The following is a 27,987-nucleotide window of genomic DNA, read 5'->3' as shown; positions in this document are numbered from 1 at the left end:
TTAACCTTGCCTGTTGCCTTTACAAATACCTTAAAACAAAAATAAACCATACAGAAATACAGATTCTTAGTCAATATAACAGAATCTTAACCAATAGCACACTCGATAACGTTTTACTATGCAGTAAATTACACAATGAACATGAAATATAGCAACATTAGTTAAACAATGAAACATTGCTCCAATACGAACCTCGTTCCCTTCTCAGCCAGGTGCTGAAGAATCGTTCACTGAATTAGTTGTAAACTTCAGTTTTCTCTGATTTCCTGTGGCGCGCACACGTCTTCTCTGCACTTGGAAGACGGCCTTACTAAGTACGTCGGTTACTAACGCCAGTTCCTACCGATGAGACCTTTTCCTGTATCCTTCAAAATAAAAGTATCAACTATATTATAATAGCACAATAAAACAACGCAATTCTGCAATACAAAAATGCAAAAACAAAGATAATAGCAGGGTCATTTACATATATTATTTGACAAAACCTGAGGTGGAAAAATATTTTAAATCATTTTTTTTGCCCTGAAATTTGGCACCCCCTCCACTAGATGGCGCCCTAGGCGACCACCTAGTTTGCCTATGCCCTGGGGCGGCCCTGTGTGACATGCTTTTGGACTGTTGCTGGTAAAATTAATAAATAAATAAATAAATAAATTAATAATTTCAGGACAGGCATTTAATCAAACATTTTCATTTCTATCGCCATTAATATTGCTGCTGTTACTATGTAGGCTACCAGGTATTCCTTTGGTTTTTGGAGCACAAAATGTTATGTGGTTACCATGCAGTGGGAAGTAGTGGGGTTGATATAATATGAAGGGTTTGGCTGGGTCTATTTTAAGGTAAGTAAACCTCTTAAACCCAACCAACTTTATTAATTGGCAGTAAGATTCTCAGATTGCTTATCGGCTCAACATTTGACAGAGTTGAGAAAGTAGCAAAACATGCTGTGCATTGTCGCTGGCAGCTTTATGTTATCCTACGACCATGCTTCATTACTAGGAAGCGGGACTGCAATGTTTATTTTCTTTCTTTCTTTTTAGCTGCAACAACTGGTATATTTGCAGCATACAAAAACAACAAGTCATCGGTGTCAGTTTGGTGAAACAGGAAGTTATTCGGTATTGGTGGGGGGGAAAAAATACTTATCGTGCATCCGTAGTTAAAATACCTTCTGTGGAGGTTTTGCAGGCAATGATCTACAGGGAGGAGGCCACAGGGACCACCCAGGACACGTTGAAGAGAATATGAAATGAAAGACGTCGCTGGACATACAGTAGGGATGTCCAAGTTTCCCTGTTAAAGCTGCAGCACCCATGACCCACCTGAAACAAGTGTAAGACGATTGATGGGCTATAAACAGTCAAGTTTTTTTTTTTAAATAAACATTTGCATATTTGACTCCACTTGTCATGGAAAGGGAAAAACTGTGTTTTTTTAAATTGAAAACCATTATGTTAGACTCATTGACCCCAAATATGTACACTTTGGCACCAAATTTGTCTGAGTTGGCGACTTTTCCCCCTAAATGTGTGTATATTAAGTCAAAGTGTGATATTGTGATAAATGTATTTCTTTAACCCTAAAGTCATAGAAATAAAGGGGATCTTTACATCATTGCTAAACCTCTACTAAGGTAGTTGTGTTGAGAAAAAAACCCACAGTAAGAGTCAATGTAAATATTTTTGGTTGTTTTTCCTTTCACCCTGTTTTTCAGACCTGCATATTTATATTTATCAAATAAACTTTTGTACTTTTCCATACTTGAATATCCACTTGTGACTGATGAGAATTCTCCTCCATAATGCAATGCCTTATGCACCAACAGATATATTTGGGACCAGAAAAAAACACAAAGCACAACAACTAAAGTAGATTTTCTTTTCAGTTAAGATCTTGTGAAAATAATTTTAATTGATCCTATGTGATTTTTTTATAACAATGCAAGAAACCTGAACAAGATGCAAGGCATCTTGTATAACACAATGTTCACTTCAGAGTGTAAACAGCTCTGACATTATATTAACAGCAACAATTTGTGGCCCTATAATCTTGAACAAAGCACATTGATCATCCAAGACTATTAATTTAATGACATTAGACAAATATTTTTTGTTTTTGTTTTATTGAATGGCTGCAGAAAACAGCCAACACCTTTAGAAAGGCACTAATGCACACAAATCAATACCAGCTGTTGTGCAATTGCCACAGCAGGTTGTAGAAAAGGTTTTAACAAGAACGAGTAATCCATAACCCAGTAATATTTTTAAATATAGCACTTGACTCCCTGAAACATATATTACATAAATACAATTAATCAAGTGATATTTAATCACCACTCAGCCCGCATTCCCTCCCAAAAAAACAGTAAAATCATGACAGTGCAGCTTAAACAAAGTTTAGTTAATCAGACTATTTTTGGTGTTTAGCATCTTTTTTAATTTTTAATTTAAAAAAATATGATCTCTAAGTAGTAGTAGTAGTAATAATAATTATAATAATGCAATTACTGTAAATATAGTAATTGTTACTATATACATAAGAGCATAGTAAACGACAGCTTCTAAGGGATAAGTGAAAATACAAGAGCTCATTCTGTCCTAAAACTTTTAACAGTACTAAAGCAAAAGGGTATGGGAAGTAATTTTAGTGGAATGGAAATTTCAGGCAAAATAAATCCTTCTGAGTCTTGTAAATAAAAAATAAATAAAAAAAAATAAGAAAAAAATAATTGACATGTTTTTGCACCATGGACAAACAGTCTTCACAATACTGACAGGAAAGCAAGAGTTCAAAATATGATTAATTGGACACAGCTCATGGTTATAAAACGTAACAGTTTAATGTCAGCTTCCATGATAAAAAGTGACATTTCAAGGACCTGAACCACAATTTGTCCTTTGCCTTCGTCTGGGAACGTCTTTGGACTAAAACAAAGATAAACACATTTAAAAGAAAAAAGATGTACAATTTAAAATATCATTAAACTTAAAAACTGCAGACCTGTAGGTGCCTGTCAATTTCATTTTCAATGAAAAATGTGTCTATATTTCTCCTGGTTCACCAGTATGCAAAAGAGAGTAAGTCATATATAGTCTAAACAAAACATTAAAGATGCAGGTCTTAAAAAATAAAAAATAAGCACCAAAAAAGCCACACTGTGTTACGGGTTCCATCTTCTTGGCTGCCCAAGACCAGAAATTCGCTTGGTCACTTTGTTGAGTTGTCCAGCATTGTTGTGTGGTTTATGGAATTAAAATCAATGGTAATCACAGTTCTTTTGGGCTTGAATTGCCTAAAAATAAGAAGAAAGAGGAAACTGAAGGATACACATGCACACAAAAACAAACCAATGTCACAGACAAATTGCAGCACTGTTTTCTTAAAAGTACAGTGGGTAGAATTCATCTAGTGGTTGACAAATAGAATGCAATGATTTTCAAGCACACACACTACGATTCTTCAGACATACCACCAAATACTACCAATTATCATTTGGAGCGAGCAAGAAAGCGAGCAACCTGGAGAGCAGGAACTAGCATGAGCGGTGAGTAAGAGCAACTAACACAAACAACTAGCGGGAGAAGCTAGCAAGAGCAAAGCAGAGGGAGACGAGTTGCGGGAGCCTGAATCACGGAACTCTGCGACGACCACCTGCAGGCCCCAGATGTGGAAGGTAAGCGGTGGTCTACCCATTGGGTACACAACATGAGCTGTATCTACCACCAGGCTAACTACGGTCGTGATGGCGGCGTGACCTTTGTAATATAATTAGCTATTACAAGATCTATGATTATATTAATAAAACGTACATAGTTTAAGAACATATTTTTTGCATATTACAGGGAGTCCTCAAGTTACGGCAGAGTTCCATATTTGCATGACCCGGAAGAGCCGGAACCAATATTTCGTGTTTCCGCATTTATTTCCACATTCATTGCTAATGGACGGCAGAGCGGGGCTAATTCAAACTTAAACACGGAGTTAACAACAACTTAACTTTGAAATGGCGTGATTACTGTGGGAAATGAACAAAAAAGAAGGTGCTACAGACGAGGCACGGGCGCCGTACAGTCGAAACGACGTAGGTCGCGTATGAACGCAACTCGAGGACGCCCTGTATTGAAATTAATAGGGTTTCTTTAAATGAATATTGACTTACTATCTGCACATAATTCTGCATTCCAATCACTGGATTCGACTCGCCTGGATTTTACTTGTTATCTCGCGCTGGTCTGCCTCTGATTACCACCTGTCTATCTTCACACGGAGCCATGCTGACTGTCAAGACCATGATTTGCTGGCTTACAGCCAGTTTATCATTCACCAACTCATATGCTGCATTCCATCAGTACACCGTCGTCGAGCTTTTGAAACTCCAGCATTTCGCGTTCTTTGCTGCTCCACTTCCCCCATCCATTTTCGGCATCCCGTAAGTCAATTCTCAATGACTCCTTGCATTACCTCAACGTAGTCTACTACTCACTGTCGCGTCCGCCGTCCTTGCCGGACTAGCAACCACCGTGACCTAGCTAGCTTAGCCAAAGCGGCTAATCCTCCTACCTGCAATACCTCCGCCACAGTCCGATTTGCCCTCGTCAACATCTGCTCACTTTCCACCAAGGGGCATTTCATCAGAGATGTCCTTGCCGACCGACCACAATGGCGTGGAGGTGTCGCTCTGTTCCACCGTGCCAGCTGGAAAGTTGTCTTAACTACTGGCCCCGTCCGTATTCTCCTCATTTGAATATTGTGCCTCATTACTTCCTGGTCATTCTAATACCGCTCTAGTAACTCTTTATCGCCCACCAAAATAAAACAAGGATTTTATTATGACTTCTCCCACCTCCTCACTCACCTCTCATCACTAGCCCAAAACGTAGTCATCCTAGGCAATTTTAACATCCACTTGGACAATAGCACTGATCAACTTTCAAAAGACTTAACATCCTGTCTAGATAGTTTTGGTCTACAACAACAAATCCACTTCCCAACATATAATAATGGTAATATTCTGGACTTTGTTGCTCTGTCATCACTCCCTCTGATTGCATATCACAATATCTTCCTTACACTGACCATTTTCTTATCACTTTCAATGTTCAACTCTCTTTGTCCAAACTCACCGTTCCCCAAACCCTTTAATTCTGCAACATCAAGGACATCAACATTGACACCTTCTCTACCGACATTACCAGCCTTCCTCCAACAACTGCCAACAGCTCTCCAGATGACCTTGTTTCCCACAATACGCATCTTCATTCACTTCTGAATTCTCATGCACCTCTGAAAACCAGATCAGTTTCCTTTACCCCTTCTGCTCCCTGGTTCACAACAGCTCTCCGCCAACTCAAAGCTCAAGGAAGACAACTGGAACGTCTTTACAACAAAACTGGACTACCTATTCACAAAGAAATGTACAAAAAACACTTAAGTGTTTACAAGGACAATATTGCCAAATCTGCCTACTACTCTGGACTGATTCAAACACATCAAAACAGTTCCAAAACTGTATTTTCTCTCCTCTCTAATATCATAAATCCTTTGTACACATGCACTCTACCTACACCTGTGATTCAATCATGTCATTTTTCATTTCCAAAATCAGTAATATTCATCAACATTTGACTCCATGTCCAGTTTCAGCTGATCTTACCGCCCGACTTCTTACCCCCACAATCCCGTTTTCCAACTTTTCCACCCATTCCGTCCATATCCGAGCTTATTGTCAACTCAAAACCCCCAACCTGCCATCTTGATCCACTTCCCACAACACTTGTTAAATTCTGCCTGTTCTCAGATGCCTCTTTCATCACCAATATTATTCATTCTTCCCTACTTACCGGTATTGTTCCCCGCTCTCTCAAAAATGCTTCTATTACACTAATACACACACACACAAAAAAAGGTCCTTTACATTCTCCCACTTGGGTACATCTTCCGCAAATATAACATCCACTTTCACTGCTACGCAAATGACACCCAGCTCTACTTCTCTTCCAAACCCTCTTCAGTCCTTCCACGTGTCGCCCTTGCCCTCTGCCTCCAAGAGCTCAACGCCTGGTTTTCTTCAAACTCTCTCAAATTAAACAGCTACAAAACTGAGATTCTACTTGTTGGCACCCCATCCACCCTCACCAAGCTGAACAGTTTTTCTATCTTCATTAACAATACACCCATTCCTCCCTCCCCTCAGGTTAAGAGTCTGGGTGTCATCCTTGACGATACACTCGCCTTTCACTCACATATCAATAACATTACTCGCTCATCTTATTTCCATCTACGGAACATCTCTCGCCTCCGCCCATCTCTTACCCCTCACACCACTGCAATTCTTGTTCACAGCTTAATTGGTACTAGGCAAACCACACAACAGGTAAAAATGATGGCAAATTCAATTGAAATAGAAAGAGTGTATCTTGGAGTAGTTATTGATGAAAAGTTGGAAGTCACACACAGATAATGTCAAAAGGAAAATGAGAAAAATTATAGCGATACTCTCTAAAACTAAGGATGTCCTGAAATAAGAAATCATTATACACAATATATTGTTCATTATTATTACCATATCTGACCTATTGTGTGGAAATGCATATAAAACAAATACCGATCCCGTTTTCAAACTGCAAAAAAGAGCCATAAGAATTATAAATCGATCAAAATATACAGAACCAAATCATTCTCTATTTATTAAATCAAATACAATGAAATTCTATGACTTAATTTAATTTAAAATGGCACAAATAATGTATAGAGTACACAACAATTTACTCTGCCACAGTAAGCAGAAGCTGTTTGAAATTAGAGAGAGTCCTTATAACATAAGGGGTACAAGTGTCTACAATTTTTTTAAACAAGAACAAATATTAAGCAAAGCTGTGTTTCTGTAAAAGGTGTTAATTTGCAGAATGGTTTTGGAACTCACCTGAAAAGATGTCATCTAGGACGAGATACGTTTTTAACTTCTCCCTACCCATTTTGAACATATAAACTATTTTCTTTCTTTCTATTCTTGTTTTTCTTTTTTACTTCAATTTATATTTTAAACTTGTAATGTGTTTTCTTTATGTTTACATGTTCAATAAAATTATCAACCAAAAAATTACATCCCGCATTGACTACTTAATTCACTGCTGTACGGCCTCACCAATAAATCTCTTCACAAACTTTAACTCCTCCAAAATTCCGCAGCACATATCATTACACACACCCCAACCTCCCACCACATCATCCCCATCCTTCAACAACTCCACTGGCTCCCCATTAAACAAATAATTCACTACGAACTTCTTCTCCTCACCTATAAAGCTCTACATAACCTTGCTCCACATTACATATCTGACCTGCTTCACATTACTACTCCTACCCAATTACTACGCTCCTCATCCACCCTCCAAGTACATGTTCCTCGTGTTCGCCTGACCACTATAGAATACAGAGCATTCAGCTATTCTGCTCCCAAGCTCTGTAACTCCCTCCTTCCCTCCTGACCTTCGTGCCACAGACTCCCTTCAAAACTAAACTTAAAACCTACTTGTTTAAGCTGTTTTATTCCACCCATTTATAACTATACCTTTTACATTACATTTCTCACTTCATTTATCTATTTTTACCTTGTTTTATCGATTGTATTTAGTTTTGTGCTTTTTTTAACACTTTGTACAGCGATTTTGAGTGTCCTGAAAGGCGCTTCAAATGAAATGTATTATTATTATTAATTATTAGTTCAGTACTCACTATCTCTCCTCTGGACATGTCCAAACCATCTCAGTCTGGCCTCTGACTTTATTTTCAAAGCCTCTAACATGTGCTGTCCCTCTGACATACTCATTCCTGATTCTATCCTGGTCACTCTCAAAGAGAACCTCAGCATCTGCATATCTGCCACCTCCATATCTGCCTCTTGTCTTTTCCTCAGTGGCACTGTCTCCAGACCAAACATCGCTGGTCTCACCACAGTTTTATAAACCTTGCCTTTCATTTTCGCTGAAAATTCTTCTGTCACACATCACACCTGACACTTTTCTCCACCCGTTCCAGCCTGCCTGCACACGCTTCCTCACTTATTTTCCAAACTCTCCATTACTCTGGACTGTTGACCCTTAATACTTATCCTCCTCTACCTTCTTGGTCTCTTCTCCCTGTAACCTCACTCTTCCACTTGGGTCCCTCCCATTCACACACAGATACTCTGTCTTGCTACGGCCTTCATTCCCCTCCTTTCCAGAGCAAACCTCCACACCTCTAGCTTCTCCTCAACCTGTTCCCTGCTCTCACTACAGATTACAATGTCATCAGCAAACATCATAGTCCATGGAGATTCCTGTCTAACCTCATCTGTCATCCTGTTCATTACCATAGCGAACAAGAAGGGGCTCAGAGCTGATCCCTGATGTAATCCCACTTCCACTTTAAACTCCTCCGTCACACCTCCCCACTGTCTTACAGTCCTCATACATGTCCTGCACCAGCCAAACATACTTCTCTGCCACTCCAGACTTCCTTATATAAAACCACAGTTCCTTTCTGGGCACCCTGTCACAAGCTTTTTCTTGATATATATACACACACACACACACATATAAAAGTGATAATTTGTCAGAAATAGGATGGATTAATCCATATTGGGTGGTGGCCCTGCCAGAACCAGCACTGGCCCTGTATATCACTAGTCTTGGGCTGCTACCTCAATCAAAATTTGATCAATTTAACTATTTTTTCCAAAAATCAATACCAATAATCATCCCCCACGTGTGTACTTTTTTATTTTTATGTATTTATTTTACAAATGATTCACCAATCTCGAGTGTTGTAAATCGCTTGATTTATTTGAAGATGCAATGTCAATGACTGAACAAAATTTCGTTTTTGAGGATGACGACCACCCACACACACACACACACACACACACACACACACACACACACACACACACACACACACACACACACACACACACACACACACACACACACACACACACACACACACACACACACACACACACACACACACACACACACACACACACACACACACACACACACACACACACACACACACACACACGCGCGCACCTCTAAAACTTGGGTTATGGTTGAGGTTAGCCTAAAGAATGGGTGTAGGCAATAATTTTTGATGGTTGGGGTTAGGGTAAGGGTCTAGGAAATGCATTATGTCAATGAGATGTCCCCACTAGACATGTAAACCCAACATGTGTGTGTGTGTTGGGGGAGGGAATAGAATCTGAGCAATGCCGAGTTAGCAACAGCTGACTGGACGTCAAGAGAAACATACAAACGTAAGATGACAGTTACAGCACATAACTGGGGGAATTTAAATTGAAACCTCACATCTATGAGTCATATAAAAGTGATAATTTGTCAGAAATAGGATGGATTAATCCTTATTGGGTGGTGGCCCTGCCAGAACCAGCACTGGCCCTGTATATCACTAGTCTTGGGCTGCTACCTCAATCAAAATTTGATCAATTTAACTATTTTTTCCAAAAATCAATACCAATAATCATCCACCACGTGTGTACTTTTTTATTTTTATGTATTTATTTTACAAATGATTCACCAATCTCGAGTGTTGTAAATCGCTTGATTTATTTGAAGATGCAATGTCAATGACTGAACAAAATTTCATTTTTGAGGATGACGACAACACAGCACATCACCAGAACTGCGGGGTCGTTGGACAATAAACACCGGACCAAACCGAAGCACTTCCGGATTCCCACTTAAATAGCGCTTTTTGCCGCAAGTGTGACATGGCTATGCACTATACAACAAAATTAGTTTGGTTTATTATTTAACGAGTTTGGTTTTTTGAGAGATTAAGTTACGGATTGTGAATGGAGGATTTTTGTTATGGTTAATATATGTTGCAGATGCTATTTATTTACATGCTTTAGTTATTTTTGGTTACTGTTTGGTATTATACCCCATGATTGCCTAAATGGTTTGCCCGGAAGGAGGGGCTGGGGGTATTTAAAGGGATCCAAAATCATTTGTAGGGTGTGCTCAGCCAAGTGGGAAGGTGAGTTACTGGCTACCACACTGTTTTTGCAATGGACCACGGGGCACCCCGGCGGCCCACAGGCCCCGAACCGCGTCGCCGGGCCCGGAGCGACGGACCGCGCCACCAGGGTGTGCCCCACAACGTAGCACCCCTCAAGAGACCCAGGGAACGGCCAAGACGCAGCCGCCACCCAGCAGCCAACAGAGGGGCAGAGCCACCCACGCCCAGCCAGGGGGGGACAGCACCTATAGAATTAACCCACTGGCATGCAGTGAATCCGAATATTAACCCTTAGTGCCCATTGGAGGTGAATCTGAAGGAGTTGGTGATTAAGGTGTCGTTTGATGTAGTCTGCTCGATCCTGCTGGCAGCAACTGGGTTCCTGACTATAAAAATATAGCTCATATTTGATTTTAATTTCATCTCACTTGAGAATGAAATTTTGTGGTAGTATTCTGCGACCCAGTTCATTTGTGACACTTCGTGAAATTAACGACATCAAGGAGTAATCAAAATATATTATTTATAATATATTAGCCTACATTATTGCATACAAGTCATTTCACAACTTTTAGGCTACGTTCACACTGCAGGCAAATGTGACCCAGATTGGATTTTTTTTGCCCAAATACGACCTCTATCTGACTTTTTTATGTCAGTCTGAATGGCTCAATTCTGATTTTTTCATATCTGACCTTGGTCACTTTCATATGTGGTCCTGGATCAGATAGTATCAGAATTTTTGCAATGCGACCGCAGTCTGAACGGCCGGGCGTATTAAGCTTGATTTATGCTTGATGCAGCCACAAGGTTCGCACAGCTCGGGAAACGTACATGAATCAACAAAGTTGTTTCCAGTAACGGTTGTGGGTTTATATTTGACTAATTAAATCCCACTTGAAACATGAAGTATAAAGATGACATTTGTGGTGGTGATATTAGTAAGTTAGCCATGCAGGCGGCTCATTTATTACGTGCGGCAATGACGTGACGTCATCGTTAGGGAGGGGAAAAAAAGGAGAGGTCTCTGTGCGATGTGGTGCTCGAACAGGCTCGCCTTATTTTCACAAAATATTATTTCGATCTCCTCCTGCATCAGTCCTCTGTAAATATGAGCTAAAAATATGAGCCCCGACGGCGGACTTATAAAAGTCTGTGGCCCTGACACACTGGACCATATGTATTTACTTCCGCAAACACAGCGTTGTGAGTGACGTATATTCTTCTGCGCATGCGGGTCATTTTGGGGACGCATTACGTCCACACAGCAGACAGACTGAGGTAGCAATTAATAGGTAATGTGAACGCTTGTTCAAAAAAAAAATAAAAAAAATACAGATTTCACCCAAAAATCACAGAATTAGAATTGAGCATTAAGACCTGCAGTGTGAACATAGCCTTAGACTCAATCACGACTTGCTGTCATTCTGCTCTGGCGGGAGCTCGGCTGCTTGCATGAGTGTTTCACCGTCGTCAGTGTGACATGCCTTAGTGGATGAATACATAAAATTTAATTAATAGAAAAATAATTTGTGAAGTGACTTTAGAGGCGAGAAATTCGAGGCAAGTTTCTGAGATGCACTGCTAGCTAAAGTTGGCTAAAAACATGTTGGCTAAAGACGCACTTGTTCTAATAATATCGTATTTTTATGACTATAAGGCGCACTTTAAAGTCTTAAATTTTTTATTTAAAAAAAATCGACGGTGCGCTTGTGTGTGGACCAAGGCCCAAAATCTGACTGTGTGGGAGGACTTCCCGCGACACATTGCTTATATACAAGAGGTGGACCTGACATGAGTGCATGGAAGAGTCAACTTGGTGGCGAGTTCTCCAGCCCCTCCTCTAGCTCTCCCCATGACTACACCCCACCCCACCCCCAAGATCTCCCTCCGTTACTGGTGTTCGCTCTGCCTGTTGTGACTGTTCAAACTTATGCCATGGTGCTAAAGCATGCATGTTAAGTGAGCATGTGCCCTCTTTTTTTCTGGTTTCAGAGCTTAACGAGCAACTTACAAGTTAATTGTTTGATTAACAACTTCCTCCAAAAGTGAACGGTCTGCTCGTGCAGGGACTGAGGGAGATGGAACATATCAAATGAAAAGGGGTGTCCGGGGCTAAACTACTACATATAGTAGTGTATAGTTTCCTTTTTTTATCCTTTTCTTTTTTAAATGCTTTATTGAACAACATGCACTTACAGCAACAGACATCGCAAAAGTCACTTTGAAGTGGTGCAAGTCTACACAGTGTAGCTAAACAGATCACACTACATACTAAAGACACCAGATTGTTTTTTCCATGCATCACCTTTCCTTCATTATCTCTGTGACTCAAATGCACGCACATCTCTCAGTCGCTGTGAAAAATAAAGTTTGGCAAATGAACGCGGAGCTTGCTATCATTCCGGGAGGCTGGCGAACACAGCTTTACCAAGACTTGGAGGTAGCACCGTGCAAGTTATGGCACAATTTGTCAATGGATCGTGAATGCTTGGGCAAACGCAAAAGCCGGCATAATTTCTGAGGACACAACAACGAGACCGAATCTGACAATGAGACAGAGCCTGGCGTGTTTGATGGAGAACTTGCCCAGTTGTTTGTTTCGGATACAGAAGATCATGAGGACTTTGAGGATTTGTGGTTTAGCAGATTGCTCAAAAGCAACGTGAGTACATTGTTATATACTTCAAGTACAACTGAACTCACTGTTTACATTGTTACTTCAACCGGACTCAGTTGGCGTATGTTTAACCGTGATTGCGACCAATAGTGCGGTGCACATTATGTGTGTGTTAAACACAGAAATAGCACCAGTAACTCTGACTGCACCTTATAATGCGCCTTATGGTCGTGAAAATACGGTAACTTATTTTCATACACTTCTATTACGTTTTTAACTTTTGTATTGTTGGCAAATAAAAAGAGAGATCTCAAGACCTTGAGAAATGATTCAGAGGAAGAAAGTTAGGACAAGCAAAACCTTCATTTGGATTGGCAACATGAAGTCCAACACATGAAAGGGTTACTCACTGGAACTGTACTCCTGCCATGTTCAGTAGTCTTCTTGAGGCAGTCATCTCTGGTGTGGCATGGTATTTATCAGAAAGATAGACCACCGTCTTAATTCCTGGACAGAGGGTAAGTTTCATAAAGCAACAATAAACAAAAATAAATTAGACAAATAATTATTTGCATACCTTCTTAATATACACAATATTTAGTATTTACGACTGGATGCCCAGAGAGCAACTGTGGTTTTGTATGAGGAAGTCTGGAGTAGATCAAGTGGTGCAGGACATGTATGAGGACTGTAAGACAGTGGTGAGGTGTGCTGTAGGTGTGACGGAGGAGTTCAAAGTGGAGGTGGGATTACATCAGGGATCAGCTCTGAGCTCCTTCTTGTTTGCTATGGTAATGGACAGGATGACAGACAAGGTTAGACAGGAATCTCCATGGACTATGATGTTTGCTGATGACATTGTGATCTGTAGTGAGAGCAGGGAACAGGTGGAGGATAAGCTAGAGGCGTGGAGGTTTGCCCTGGAAAGGAGGGGAATGAAGGTTAGTCGTAGCAAGACGGAGTATCTGTGTGTGAATAGGAGGGACCCAAGTGGAAGAGTGAGATTACAGGGAGAAGAGACCAAGAAGGTGGAAGAGTTAAAGTATTTAGGGTCAACAGTCCAGAGTAATGGAGAGTGTGGAAAATAAGTGAGGAAGCGTGTGCAGGCAGGCTGGAACGGGTAGAGAAAAGTGTCAGGTGTGAAGTGTGATAGAAATTTCAGCTAAAATGAAAGGTGAAGTTTATAAAACTGTGGTGACACCAGCGATGTTGTTTGGTCTGGAGACAGTGCCACTGAGGAAAAATCAGGAGGCAGAGCTGGATGTGGCAGAGATGAAGATGCTAAGGTTCTCTTTCGGTGTGCCCAGGATGGATAGAATCAGGAATGAGTACAGAGGGACAACAGATGTTAGAGGCTTTGGAGATAAAGTCAGAGAGGCCAGACTGAGATGGTTTGGACAAGTCCAGAGGAGAGATAGTGAGTATATTGGCAGAATGATGCTGAGTTTCCAAATGCCAGGCAGGAGGTCTAGAGGAAGACCAAAGAGGAGGTTTATGGATGTAGTTAAAGAGGACATGAAGGTAGTTTGTGTGAGAGCAGAGAATGCAGAGGATAGACAGTGTTAGAATGGTGACCCCTGAAGGGAAAAGCCGAAAGGAAAAGAAGAAGAAGAAAACGACCCAATGTTATTGCAGAACCATATTAATGAATGAATGCTTTGGCATAGTAGTCATATTGTTATTGGAACTTTTACAAGAAGAAGAAGAAAACGACCCAATGTTATTGCAGAACCGTATTAATGAATGAATGCTTTGGCATAGTAGTCATATTGTTATTGGAACTTTTAACTTCAAGTATGTTACCTGTAAAAGAAAGTGAATTTACAGAATACTTGCACGTCATGGTGCATGGTCAGGATTAGGGATGTTCGATACCACCTTCTTTCCGACCGATACATATTCAACTTTTGAGTAGTCACCGATACTGATACCAAATACCGATGCCACGTGTACATATAATTCCCCACCCAAAAGTTACAGATAATTTTAAAGAAAAACCTCAACTCAACTTTATTTATAAAGCGCTTTAAACCAAGCATTGCTGTATACAAAGTGCTGTACATGCAGTAAAAGAGAAGACAAGAACAAAACAAGCATTGTTAGTAAGTATACAAGTAAATAAAATGTACATACATAAATAAATAAATAAATAAACATCAGATTCATAACACAAAAGACACCAACCACAAAGCACCGAAACAATGCTAAGTCTCTTGGTGCGTCAAAAGCCGAAGAATAAGAAAGAATAAGACGGGTTTTAAAAGTTGATAGAGAGGGAGATTGCCTAATATTTTGTGGAAGGTCATTCCAAAGGGAGGGACTGGCAACTGCAAAGGCTCGATCCCCTCTAAGCCTCCGCTCGGTACCCTCCAGTTGTGTCTGGTCTGCTGATCTGAGGCAGGTGCATAGGGGTGCAAGAGCTCAGCGAGGTAAGGCAAGACCATTTAGAGATTTTAAAACAAAATAATCTTAAAATGGACTCTAAAAATTCACGGGCAACCAGTGACGAGAGGCTAGGATAGGGGTTATGTGCTCCCTCTTTCGGGCACCAGTTAGGAGACGAGCAGCAGCATTTTGGACCAGCTGGAGACGCTTGAGGGAGCACTGGCTGATTCCAAAATACAGTGCATTACAATAATCCAGCCGAGATAAAACAAAGGCATGGATTACCGTTTCTAAATGGTGCTGCGATAGGAGAGTCTTTACTTTAGCCAGCTGCCTAAAATGAAAAAAGCTGAATTTGACAACAGCACTTTGCCGGTCCAGTTTAAAATCACTGTCCATCTTAACACCCAAGTTTGAGACTGTTTGTTTAAAATTGTGTGCCAAAAGACCCAAATCAGCAGGATGAGAAGGGCCACTGGGATCAAAGACCATAACTTCTGTTTTCTTCTCATTGAAGTTCAAGAAATTTAAAGCCACCCAGGCTTTGATTTCCTCCAGACATGACAAAAGTGGCCTCAATGAGAAAGCGTGCTTTTTACTAAGCAGGACATAAATCTGACTAGGGCTGAACGATTATGGAAAATAATCTAATTGTGTTTTTTTCTCCCAAAATTGCGATTGCGATATCACATGCGATAAAAAAAAATTCACGGCTCTTTTCAATTAATTTTTCCCCCAACAAAAAGTTAATTATAATAAACAATATCAGATCTATTATAGATTACAGGATCTTAAAAAGGAAACCCGACTGCCATGACAAGTTTGCTCTATATTATTCATTTGATTGTTACTAACATAACAATGAGATTCATTTTCCCAAAATCCTTTTCAGTTTAATAAATGTTGTAGAAACTTTCACCCAACAAGGGTGAGAAAGCTGGCCGTTATTACTAGTAGCATCCAGAAAACCATCAAGGAAACTCTGGGTAAACTGCCACCCACATCGCAAAAGGCAAAACAAATTACGAAAGGCATCACAGATTTAATTGCAATGGGTTTGCAACCTTACTCCATTGTAGAAAATCGGGGATTTCGAAGAATGTTGAAAGCAATAGAGCCGAGGTACGTCATCCCATTCCGACGCTATTTCACTGACACGGCAGTCTCGGCTATCTACAAGCAGACGAAAGTAGAAATCATGTCATCGCTGTTGAATGTAGGCAGAGTCGCCGTTACATGTGATGCGTGGACATCTGTAACCACCAAATCGTTTGTTACAGTAACTGCCCATTTTATAACCGATGGGTGGGAGCTGAAAGCACACGTGCTTCAAACGAGCAATGCATGAAAGCCACACGGGTGCTAATACAGCTGAGAGCTGCTAATCAGTGCTGCAAAAGAATGGAACATTAAAAAATATATATGTTTTTGTTGTTACAGACAACGCAGCTAATAAGGTTGTCGCTGCCCAGCTGGGTAACTTTAGCCATCTGACATGCTATGCCCACACACTGAACCTTGTGGTTCAACGCGCCCTAAAGGTTCCTAGTGTGGCCAGACTGTTAGGGAGAGTGAGACGCATTGGTACTTTTTTCCACCGCAGCACCATCTGCACACACCAGCTTGAAGAGAACCAGAGGCTGCTTAACATACCTAAGCATGAACTGAAGGTTGACTGTTGTACTAGATGGAACAGTGCCTTTGAGATGGTGAGCAGGTTTTTGGAGCAACAGCCTGCCATCACCGCCACACTCTTCTCCCCTCAGGTGAGAAGATCAGAAAAATACTTATGCACACCCAGTGAGGCTGATGTCACAAATGCTGAGGATGTCATGGCAGCCCTTAAGCCCCTGAGAGATGCAACAACTGTCCTGTCAGCAGAGAGAAGCCCCACCATTTCTCTGATTGCTCCTCTGCAAGCTAAACTTCTCAACGAGACAAAAGATAGTCCTGGGGTGTCTCTACTGGTCAGGGAGATAAAGAGAGCCATACATGAGGACCTCAGCAAGAGATACAGCAGCGACCAGGAGAAGCAAACTTCAGACAGCTGCTGCTCTCGATCCTCGTTTAAAAAAAATTGCCCTTCCTGTCGTCGGAGGAGAGAGAGGAGCACAACTACAGGTATTTCTGCAATTTTTATTATATATTATTATTTAATATTCCCTGTAAAGTTTGACTCTGTGCATTATATAGCATTTATTTATTGTGCACATAATTCAATTTGTAATCCAATTCAATAATTTGTATCAAATGCCCAGTTAACAATGAAGTTGTGATAAACATTTGAGCCTTTTTGTTTACCTGTTTTTCTCATGTGTTTACCTACAGCAAGTTGAGCGAGAGGACGAGGAACACCTGTTGCAGGGGAAGAGGACCCACCAAACAGAGACGAAAGAAGAACACACAGCTTTGTCATCATCCCTGTTGGAGGATCAGAACGAGTTTTTGGCGGGGTGGGGGCTTGTGCTTCAACAATCGTTTTATAATCGAAATCGTAGCCTCTGAATCGTAATCGAATCGTGAGGTGCCCCAAGATTCACACCTCTAACGTCCAAATAAAGTTTCTGCAAAATGTATTAAACTGGAATTTTTTTTTTTTTTAATGAATCTCATAGTTATGTTAGTAACAACCAAATAAATAATAGCAAACTTGTCATGACAGTCGGGGTTCCTTTTAAGACAAAGGCAAATGAAGCCATTATATCACAGTTTTTTTCTACTACACTTACATTTATAGTTACAACTTACCACTTCAACATATCCAACTTTTCATATTACATGAAACACTGCACTTTTTAAACACAGTATTTATCAATAAATAAGTTCAATATACATATTTTTAAAAAATCGAATTTAGCGATCTCCAGTCAGTAAACTCACACATGCTAAAGTGTAGGGAAAGTAAAATTATACCTGCTTATTTGACGTACATTTTTTTTTTAAACTACTAGCATTCTGTAGCAATCGTTGTGGGTTGGTCGCGGGTTGCATAGTTTCCCTTGGTCTGGATGGTCCGTGAATGCAACACAGACTTTTGGTAAGCTAAGCGCGTTCTGAGCTGTTGTGTTCTGGCGTGGTTATGGCCAACAGTTACTTGCAAATTGCCATTAAAGAGTTATTTGTTCGCCGCTTGGCCTGATTAGTTCACCAACGCTACAATACATGTACATTAAAAGAGGCTGCAGCAGTGGCGGCTCCTAAATGACGGTGAGTAATGACGAGCAATAATAATTTAGTGCGTCCTAATTTTCATTCATGAAATAGGACAACTACATATGGCCACATACAGACCTATTTAGCCTCAAAATATAGGACAACTCAAATTTATCAACCGCTGCCGCACACTTGCGTGTACACTCAAGTTTACAAAACGCGCGACATGCCGAAAAGTCATAACTCAAACGGTGAAGTGTTGTTTTAAAACATGTTAGACACTCGTCTCAAGGTCTCAGGAGACAAAAAAAAACAAAATTACGTGCACTTATGGCGCCAGGCTTTAGTTACAGCTGTGAAGTTCCTGCTCCCCCTCCCTCTTTCTCTCCTTCCGCTACGTTTCAGTGGGCATTTAAATCACAGCCTTTCACGATTACGTAATCATGTTTTTTCAAACCGCGATTTAATTGCTCACTGATCATCCGCATAGCAATGAAAAGAAAACCCATGTTTTCTTCTGATGGAGCCCAAGGGCAGTAAGTATAATGAGAACAGTAGGGGACCCAAAATAGAACCTTGTGGAACACCATATGATAGACACAGAACGTTCTGTCAGCCAAATAGGATCTAAACAACTCAAGAGCACTACCACTAATGCCCACCTGGTGCTGTAAACGAGCCAACAGAATACTGCTGTCCACTGTATAAAACGCTGCAGTCAGATCTAACAGAACGAGACATACATAGTCTCCACCAGTAGGGGTGTGAATTGCCTAGTACCTGGCGATTCGATCCATATCACGGATAGGTCGATCCAATATCGATTAATCCCGATACGAATTTATAAGTTGATTATTAAAGAACAATTACAATTGCAGAAGACAAAAAACACATTTGCATGTAAAATTGAACAAACAACTGGTTTTAAGTTTTAGATAATCAACTTTTTTTTATTATTATTATTTATTTATTTTTACTTAAACTGTGCTTGTCAGCAAACAATTTTCCTCTGAAACAGTGAGATTTTAGACAAATCTATCCCCATAGATTTTGGTCAATGGAACTAAAGTGATGTCAGACCCACAATAGCGATTTTGTCGGCTAAAGAAATAGCACATTTAAGTAAGCCAGGTTTGTTAATAAGTGATCAGCAGGATCGGCAAATTAGTCAGGCTGTCAGCATCAAAGTGTGCACAGTCCCATCAATCCATTTTCTGAACCGCTAATCCTCACGAGGGTCGCATGATCCCAGCAGTCTACGGGCACTTTACCGCTGCTAGCTAGTGCGGCTAGCTTGCTGCTGGTAGTTTGCTGGTAACTAGCAGTCGCCGCTAAACGCTGGCAACAAGCGGCGTACAATACAATGTCAGCATAATTAGATCTTAATTGGAGCTTGAACGTGACTTCAGGACTTAGTGTTACTGATGTCTGTCGCAACAGTTTGGGGCATATATATTGCCGTTGTTCACAAGCATGTCGTCAGCCATTATACCGCGACGACACGCTTCCGGAAACAACTTCAAAATAAAAGTGCTACAATGCATTGATGTACATATACTACTTGGTAAGGTACGTTTATTTTGAAGGTGGATTTCTCTCAGCGTTAGCCCCGTGTACTGTCATGCATACTGTCGTTTACTTGACTACGACTATCTCAGCGGGTATCCGAGGCAGAAATGACAAGGACTCGTTTCAGCCCAATTATTAACTCTTTGACCGCCCAAAACGTTTAATAACGTTTAGTAAAATCCAAATGCGTGCCGCCAAAAACGTTAAAAGACGTTAACTATGTTTTTTAAGGGAAACGGGTGGAGGAAAGCCTTGGCCAGCTGTGCTCAAAGTATTAAGCAGATCGAGTTAGTATTATAACTATTTATGGCCACTAGATGGCAGTGATGACTTTTTGGACAAGATCGGGTAGTAGAGTCAGTAGTAGAAAAAGTGTTGAGGCGAGAATGGCTGAGGAAGCTAGAGTGTTGAGGGGAGAATGGCTCAGGAAGCGAAAATTGCGACCGGTTGCAAGCAGCTCACGCTTGAGCATTATTTTCAAAGAGGAAAAGCATTGACCAGTGCTAAAGAGCACATTGATGATGACGATGATGATGATGATGGTGGTGACGCCGAGGTTGACGCCGACGTTGAAGCGTTGACGCGGCGGCTTCGACCACGTCGTAAAGCCTCACCGGCTAGCGATGCTAACGCCGGAAAACGTGGTGCACAACTGAGCACTTCTGCACAGGCGGATGTTCATTCGGACGATAAAGAGTACCCTGAGTCCAATGCATATTCATCAGAGGAGTGGGTACAGTCTGATCACGGAGAAGACACTGATTCGGACAGTCTTTCATCCTCAAAAGACTGTGAAGGTAAGCACAAACTTGCTATGAGATTGCTAGTAATTAACTTGCCTAACTTTTCCGGCGAGGTGCGAGCACGAGAATGTACAATTCATAGATCGTGGATCGTTCTCAAATTGACGTCCCACTGCGGTTTCTACGACAAAGAGAGGTAAAAAATAAAAATAAGTGTTTTCAAAAGACTGCAACAACAAAAGAAAACAGTATTTCGATATTATTGTAATTGTATATATTTCTTTCAGCTGTAGCTCATAGGGCTCAAAGCGACGCTTCTCACACAGCTTCTCGCAGTGAGCAGAATAAAGTGTGTCCGAACTAAAAATATTTTTTGCACTCCAATTTCTTACTGGGAATATAAACAAGCCCAGTATAGAAATGTATTGGACTCAAGATGAAATAGAAACAACACCATTTTTCAGTCACGCGATGCCTCGAAACCACTTCCAGCTCATCTGGAGTTTCCTTCATTTCAACGAGTCACACAATTCAGACGAGTAACTATTCAAGATAGGTCCTGTTTTCAACCGCATTGTCCAGAAATTCAAAGAACTGTTCCAACCCGGGAGGAATGTCTATATTGATGAGGAAATTATGAATTTTCAGGGACGTCTTTCATTCAAAGTATACAACCCCCAAAAACCGATAAAATATGGGATCTAGTCATACATCCTGTGTGACTCCCAAACGGGATATAGCTTCTATATGCAACCTTGTGTAGGTACCAGCTGTTCTCTGCCTGATACAGTTTTCAATTTACTAGATCGTCTGCCAGGAAATGGGTACACACTCTTTATGAACAATTTTTACAATTCTATCGGCTTGTGTAAACGTCTCCTGGCAGCACGTATCAATGTATGTGGAACACTGAGGAAAAACAGGGGTGAACCCAGCGAGATCACTTGCCGTGGGGTGGGGGGGAAACTGGAGAGACACAACACAAAGGTTTTGGTTGTGGCATGGCAGGACAAACGTTTATTGAGGATGGTGACTACTTTTCACAAAGATGAAATGCGGACAGTGGATGTGTAGCGGAAGGCACAGAAAAAAAAAGAAAAAAAGAGTGCCTTTCCAGAAACCAGTGTGTGTTCTGGACTACAATGCCACCATGAATGGAGTAGATAAGATGGATCAGAACATCTCTTAACACCCATTCACGCGCAAAACTTTGAAATGGCACAAAAAATTTGTTGCCTATCCATTTCAAATATGCATGTTCAATGCATATATCCTGCACAAAACCTGGGAAATGCCAACACTTTTTGGAGTTTATCCGACAGGTGGTGAGAGGGTGGCTGTTACCACAAGACAAGGAGGAGGGGGAAGAGGAGGAGGAAGTTGTTGCAGGTATGGGAACTGAAGGGCACGAGGAAGCCAGACGCAACACCAGGTCACCGTATCATGATCCTGAGAGTAGACTTGATGGCAACATGGCCAAACACACACTGCAGTACATACCTGCTACTCCCCGGAAAAAAAGGCCGGCAAGAAAGTGTAGGGTCTGCACGCGAAGGGGCAATCGCAGTGAAACCAATCTGTGGTGCAAATCCTGCTGCGTCCCCTTGCACGCAGGGGAATGTTACACAATGTAATTGTAAATAGTAACACGTACACACCACACATGCACAGTTGCACACATTTGTAAATCGTTTGCCAAATAGTTTTGTCAAATTGTTACACTGTTGAATGTAAATAAACTGTTATTTTGCTATCAAAAAACACTTTTTCATTGTTGGTGGTAGTGTTTTATAGAAGTAAAGCACTGTTTAGGTGTTTATGGCATCATTCATAGAAAAAAAGTGTCAAATTCACTAGAGTGCATGAAATAATATCGTTTCACAAAAAGCTTGATTTTTACGTATTTTGGTCCAAAACTGAGAATTTGGGTGAAACTAATCTATTTTCTATTGTTGATTACTGAAAAACTGAATAAGCTAGAAACAAACTTTTTTTCTGATGAAAGATGAGAGTTCAATCTTTCATTTGGTAGTATCTGTTTCCATAGTCCAAACAAAATTTTCTGTGGACCTTGAAAGATCAGTCAAAACGCTCTAAACCCACATGTTCTCTTTTCTGAAAATGGTTGGCAGTCAAAGAGTTAATAATGTTTTTTCTACGATTATGCCAATTTTGTAATCGTGGAGGGTAATAATCGAAATCATAATTTAATTTCGATTAATTGCACAGCCCAAAATTGCACATTTCAGGGGAAGAGTTTGTGCAGGTAGGCTGAGGAGGGTTGAGTACTGAATCAATAGTTTTGAATAGTACATGTGGATTATGACGGTTTGCCTGAATAAGATTTAACAGATGTTCTCCTTTTTTGCCTCTTTTACGGTGTACTGGTAACGTCTTTCAAGATTTGATAGGAGACGTATAACTTCGTTCAACTTTGCGGCATTCCTGTTTGGCTGCACGTGTTTTTTCATTGAACAAGGGCTGAGGTCTGACTTGACTTTTGAATGGAGCCACGGAATCAAGTATATTGAGGCAGCGTGAGTAGAACCACAAGCTGAGTTCCCTCTGTGTTTGAAGTGGGGATACAAACCTCATCAAAGGCATCAGAAAACTGATCAGCAGTAAGGGGATTAAAAATTATACATCTCTACTCAGGAGCAGTAGATGTAACAGCAGCAGCAGGGTGAAAACTGACATCAAAGCAAACAGCCATATGATCAGATATCACATTGTCCACTATTTTTAGATTTGACACTGGGAGACCATAAACAAGAACCAGGTCTAAAGAAATATATATTTTTTTGAATTTTTTTTTAAAAATATTTGACACCGGGAGACCATAAACAAGAATCAGGTCTAAAGAATGAACTTTTTCATGTGTGGGACCAGACGCACAGTGCACAAGGTTAAATGAGTCAATAAGGCTTAAAAAGTCCTTAGTCAATGTTTTTTCAGGACAGCACACATGAATATTAAAGTCAGCCATGAAGAGGATATGATCATATTTGAGCATGATTTCGGCAAGAAGATTTGCAAAGTTGTTTAAAAAGTCTTTATTGTATTTTAGAGGTCAGTAAATGACTGCACAGCACAGTGACAGTTTGGCTGACTTGAAAGAAAGTGGCTTCAAAGCTGTTGATCAATCCCAACTGAAACCTATACCCATGGGTCAAGGTGGAGATCACCCAGTGGTCCGAAACGAGAGCATCCCAGTAATTGAGCTGCTGACATGGGAAGTAACAGACGGACGGCCCTATGGCTTCAATCCCTGGACCTCCATGCCCATAGGACAAAGGGGTAGGGGCTGAGAGACACACGGGTAGAAGAATGAAAGTCAGCGACTGGCCTCCGCAAGGTTCACTGTGGACCGGAGCCCCCAGCAGACCAAAATTGCTGCGTAGGCCGCAACCGGGAAGAAGGCCGAGAGAGCAGCCCTCGAAGACCCAGGAGGGGTGGAGGTCCTGGCAAGGCTGGCGAACTGTTGCCTGGTTTCAGAAGAACAAATTTTTATTCTAAAGCACCCACCAGAGCTGAACCGAACAGTTCTCCCGGAACCACAGGAAGGCTCCTAGCACCCTCTGGAAGACTGACAAGGGAAACTGTGCCAAAGCTAGACCTGGCGGCGAGTGGACCAGGAAAGATAAACTCCATGCTCCCTAGACAAGAGGGCAAAGGCCCATAACGCAGTGTCACAATAGGATGAGGCTGCCTCCACATCGGCATTCTGCAATGCAGCAGTGCAAGCAGAAGATTAGCCAAGGAGTTCCTGAGACAAGCAGCTAGTGTTATACGACCTTATGAGAAGGTCATCAGTTAAGCGACATTGAGGGCGAGGGCACCTCACAGGGGAGACAATAAGGAACACCACAGTGGGCTCCACATTAGGCATACGGTCTAAGTTGCAGTTGCACTACCGTCCATGGCTGCCAGGGCGCAGCAATCTGCCGGGAGTAGGGAGAAAGTCCCCATGTCACCACAGCAGGACTGAAGGTCCGGCAGATAGTCCCGAGACGCATTGACCGAGAAAGAAGAGGAGGGCTGGCCACACTCAGGAGGCGGCTGGGTGAGGTTAGACAAATCCAACCACAAGGCGCTAAGCAAAGCAGCGTGCACCGAGTCCTTCCCCGACGAACCAAGCCCAGAGGGCGAAGAGGCCAGGTCTGAGGCAAATGAGCCCGAGTCCTAAACCAGAGAAGCGCACCCAGTCCCTGAGTCCCAGAAAAAGGACCCAGAGGCTGCAATAGAAATTGTGTCATTATCTTGGACAGGCACTGGCAAAGGTGCAGCACATCTAGAGTGGAAAGGAGCCGGCCCTTCAATAGGTCCATCCATCCATTTTTTTTAAATTTTTAATTAATTAATTTTTTTTTTTTTTTTCAAGAGCTCAGTATTGTTCATTCGGTAATGTCATCATCATTGCTCTCTTTTTTATTATTATTTTTTATTATTTTGTATGTGGGTGAGTGTGTGTGTGTATTCGTTCACCAAAAACCTATTAAAAAAATCCCATACCGTTCACCTAAACCCAACACTTCCGTCAGGAGACCCGAGGAAGGACCAAAGAAAACAAAGGAAAGTGAAATCCAGCACCGACCAGACACCACCCACCGGGCCACCAACCAGAGTTCTTCACCAACCCCAGAAACATCTAAATTCCAACAAATCAGGGAGACCTCAAGAGACCAAAGGAGAGACTGAGGAAAGGAAGGAAGGACAAACGAAGCAGAGTGAGATCCACAGACACCAGCCTCCACCGATTCAATGACCTGAGGAAGAAGCAGATTGTGTCTGAGTTTCGATAGATGCTGGTGTGGTGGATCTGGCATGCATGAAAATCTCCACCAAAGAGGGGAGCCGTCGACCCCTGCCAGTACAGAGCAAGTGCAACACCTCAGGGCCCCCCAGGCCGCGGCAGCGCCAAAGGACGACCCCCGTACCCCGCCAGGGCCACCGGCCGGAGAGCAAACCCAGGAGCAGGAGCGCCCCCCACCCCAACACGGCCCGCGCCCCCAACCCAACGCAGCAGGACGGGGCACTGCAGGCCCGCCAGGCACCCCACCGGTCCACAGACCCCGCTCCCCCCCTGCCCCCCATCCACCCCACCCCAACCCAGCCCCCCCCCGCTCCCCCCCTGCCCCCCATCCACCCCACCCCAACCCAGCCCCCCCCCCCAGCACCTCTACAACCCCCCCCCCACCCCCCCGACCAACCGGCAGCCCCCGACCCCCGGATACTGGGGCCCACCCGAGGTGTCAGGAGGTCCACCATAGCGGGGCGGGCACAACACCAAAACCACCCACCCCCCGGCGCGCCGAGACCCGGGCCACGGATGGAGCCCCCGGCCCAGGGGAGGGGAAGGAGACGACAAGAAGGGCAAGGGGCAGCGGCAGGGCCATTTTCTTAACCACTTATTCCTCACTAGGGTCCCTGGAGCCTCTCCCAGCTGGCTTCGGGCAGTAGGTGAAGTACACCCCTGAACTGGTTGCCAGCCAATCACAGGGCACACAGAGACAAACAACCATTCACACTCACAATCACACCTAGGGACAATTTAGAGCAGGCGTGGGCAAACTTGGTCCTCAAGGGCCAAAGTCCTGCAGGTTTTGGATGTTTCCCTTCAATACAGCTGATATAGGATCAGATCATCATCAAGTTCTGCATAAGCCTGATAAAATTTCTGTTGATTGGAATCAGCTTGTGTTGGAAGATGGAAACCTCCAAAACCTGCAGGACTCCGGCCCTCGAGGACCGAGTTTGCCCGCCACTAATTTAGAGTGTTCAATTAACCTGCCATGCATGTCTTTGGGATGAGGAAACTGGAGTACCTGGAGAAAACCCACACAGGCACGGGGAGAAAATGCAAACTCCTCCCAGGAAGGCCAAAGCCCGAAATCGATCTCACGTCCTCTGCACTGGGAGGCGAACATGCTAACCAGTCAACCACCTTGCCAGAGCTCTCATCTCCTTCAAATTAGACTCCAAATAGCCCACCTTCAAGGCAAGTCCATGATCAGCATGAAACTTCTTCCTTGACGGAGCAGGCGCAGCAGCATGATCGGCCCGGCGCTTTAAGCGGGCCAACTGAGCTGGATGGGGGGAGATGAGAACTCACCGCCCCAACACCAACAGCCGACAACAGTCGAACCGTCAGGCAGACGAGCATCGACAAAGGCAGCGGTCAACGCGGCCCTCCTTGGGCTTGAAGGAGGAACTGCAAACCACATAGCGCAGTGAGGCCAAGCGAGGCAACGTACAGGCGGCAGAAGACGCTAGAAAAGACAACTGTAAACCTAGCACAGCCTACAACTACAGGGGAAAAGGGCAATAAATAACAGGGAGAGGCTACAATCCGGCACGCAACCGAGTGCATGAACGGGCAGGCCACAGGCTAGGAGTGGAGACGGCACACAATCCCTTCACCATCAAGGGCAAAAAAGCCTTCAAAGACAGGAAAGGGCACAGAAAAACGATGCTATCACCAGCAGGGGCCCATCAAAGCAGTCGCCACTAAAGCACGGCAGCGTGTGGCGATCTGTGCTTACTGAGTCATAGGTAACCATGCCGAGGAATCAGCCTCAAGACGCCGTAATCCAGGAGTACGCGCGGTATACAATCGCGCTAACAGTTGCAGATAAGCCACCAGTGGAGAACAGCAACTAGCAGACTAGCAGAAGCACAACATGGGGAGGATGGCAACGGCAGCCAATACGACACAAGGAGAAAAACGAAGAAGGGTAGAGACGTGCCCCACAGCAGCTGCCGGCAGATGACCTCGCAAGAGCAAAATTAAGGAAACAAACACCTCACCTCACCTCGCAGCACAGGACAACAAGATGCGTCCACAAATAAGCAAAGCACCGTTGCAGCCAAAGGAGGGCAGAGGAAACAAACCCACAGCCCCGATCAACACGTTCACAGGCCTCCAACGACGGACAAAGAAAAAACAGCGGGTATGCAATCCAAGAGCAAGTCAAACATGCGAGAAGAGTTGAGAGAGTATCTTCCATGTGCCATGGCCTTTTATACACATGACCTGGGTCACCCGGGGTCACCAATGACATGTCTCTTTGGTATGCATTCTCGTCTGCATGAGCGCAAAGGCACTTTCCGTGCTGTTGAGCACCACCTCTGGCGGTTGATGAGGGGCAAAATAGAACCATTTACTGTGTCAGTTTTGCAAGGATGATAAAAAAAAAATATATATATAAAAAAAATTGAAAAAAATCTTCCCTCAGCATTTCAATTTAATAATTAAATCAATCACAAACATAAATGAATAGGATCAACATCTGCTATCCAATAGTAATAACATGAGAAGTGTGTACTGTAGTGCAATGTGTGTCGCTGATCCTAACCTGCTTGGATGATGAGTTTAGCACACTCATTGCAGGGGAACAGTGCTACATACATGGTGCAGCCCTTCACATCAGCACTGTTCTTGTTCATGATGGCATTTAGCTCTGCATGGCACACTGTGGGACACAACCTGAT

At 42.6% G+C, this 27,987-nt stretch overlaps 2 protein-coding genes across 2 annotated transcripts in view; one reads left to right on the top strand and one right to left on the bottom strand.

The window, feature by feature from the left end:
- Nucleotides 1–2,823: 2,823 nt before the first annotated feature.
- The window catches only part of dctd (dCMP deaminase), a 30,662-nt gene continuing 5,498 nt past the window's right edge, over nt 2,824–27,987 (bottom strand). The window contains exons 4-6 of the mRNA XM_086083770.1: nt 27,852–27,968; nt 13,057–13,153; nt 2,824–3,295 (exon numbers count right to left, since the gene is read on the bottom strand). Coding sequence (XP_085939896.1) covers nt 3,211–3,295; nt 13,057–13,153; nt 27,852–27,968 — 299 coding nt within the window. The 3' untranslated portion in view covers nt 2,824–3,210. The remainder of the gene's footprint in view (nt 3,296–13,056; nt 13,154–27,851; nt 27,969–27,987) is intronic.
- The window catches only part of LOC147170302 (uncharacterized), a 16,265-nt gene continuing 8,435 nt past the window's right edge, over nt 20,158–27,987 (top strand). The window contains exon 1 of the mRNA XM_086083772.1: nt 20,158–20,550. Coding sequence (XP_085939898.1) covers nt 20,172–20,550 — 379 coding nt within the window. The 5' untranslated portion in view covers nt 20,158–20,171. The remainder of the gene's footprint in view (nt 20,551–27,987) is intronic.

This window comes from Leptonotus elevatus, chromosome 8 (genome assembly GCF_054856555.1).
Source record: "Leptonotus elevatus isolate MCC_2025b chromosome 8, RoL_Lele_1.0, whole genome shotgun sequence".
In the NCBI taxonomy this organism is placed as follows: domain Eukaryota; kingdom Metazoa; phylum Chordata; class Actinopteri; order Syngnathiformes; family Syngnathidae; genus Leptonotus; species Leptonotus elevatus.
Note: the sequence above shows the minus strand (reverse complement) of the source record. Positions and strands in the feature narration are given on the sequence as shown.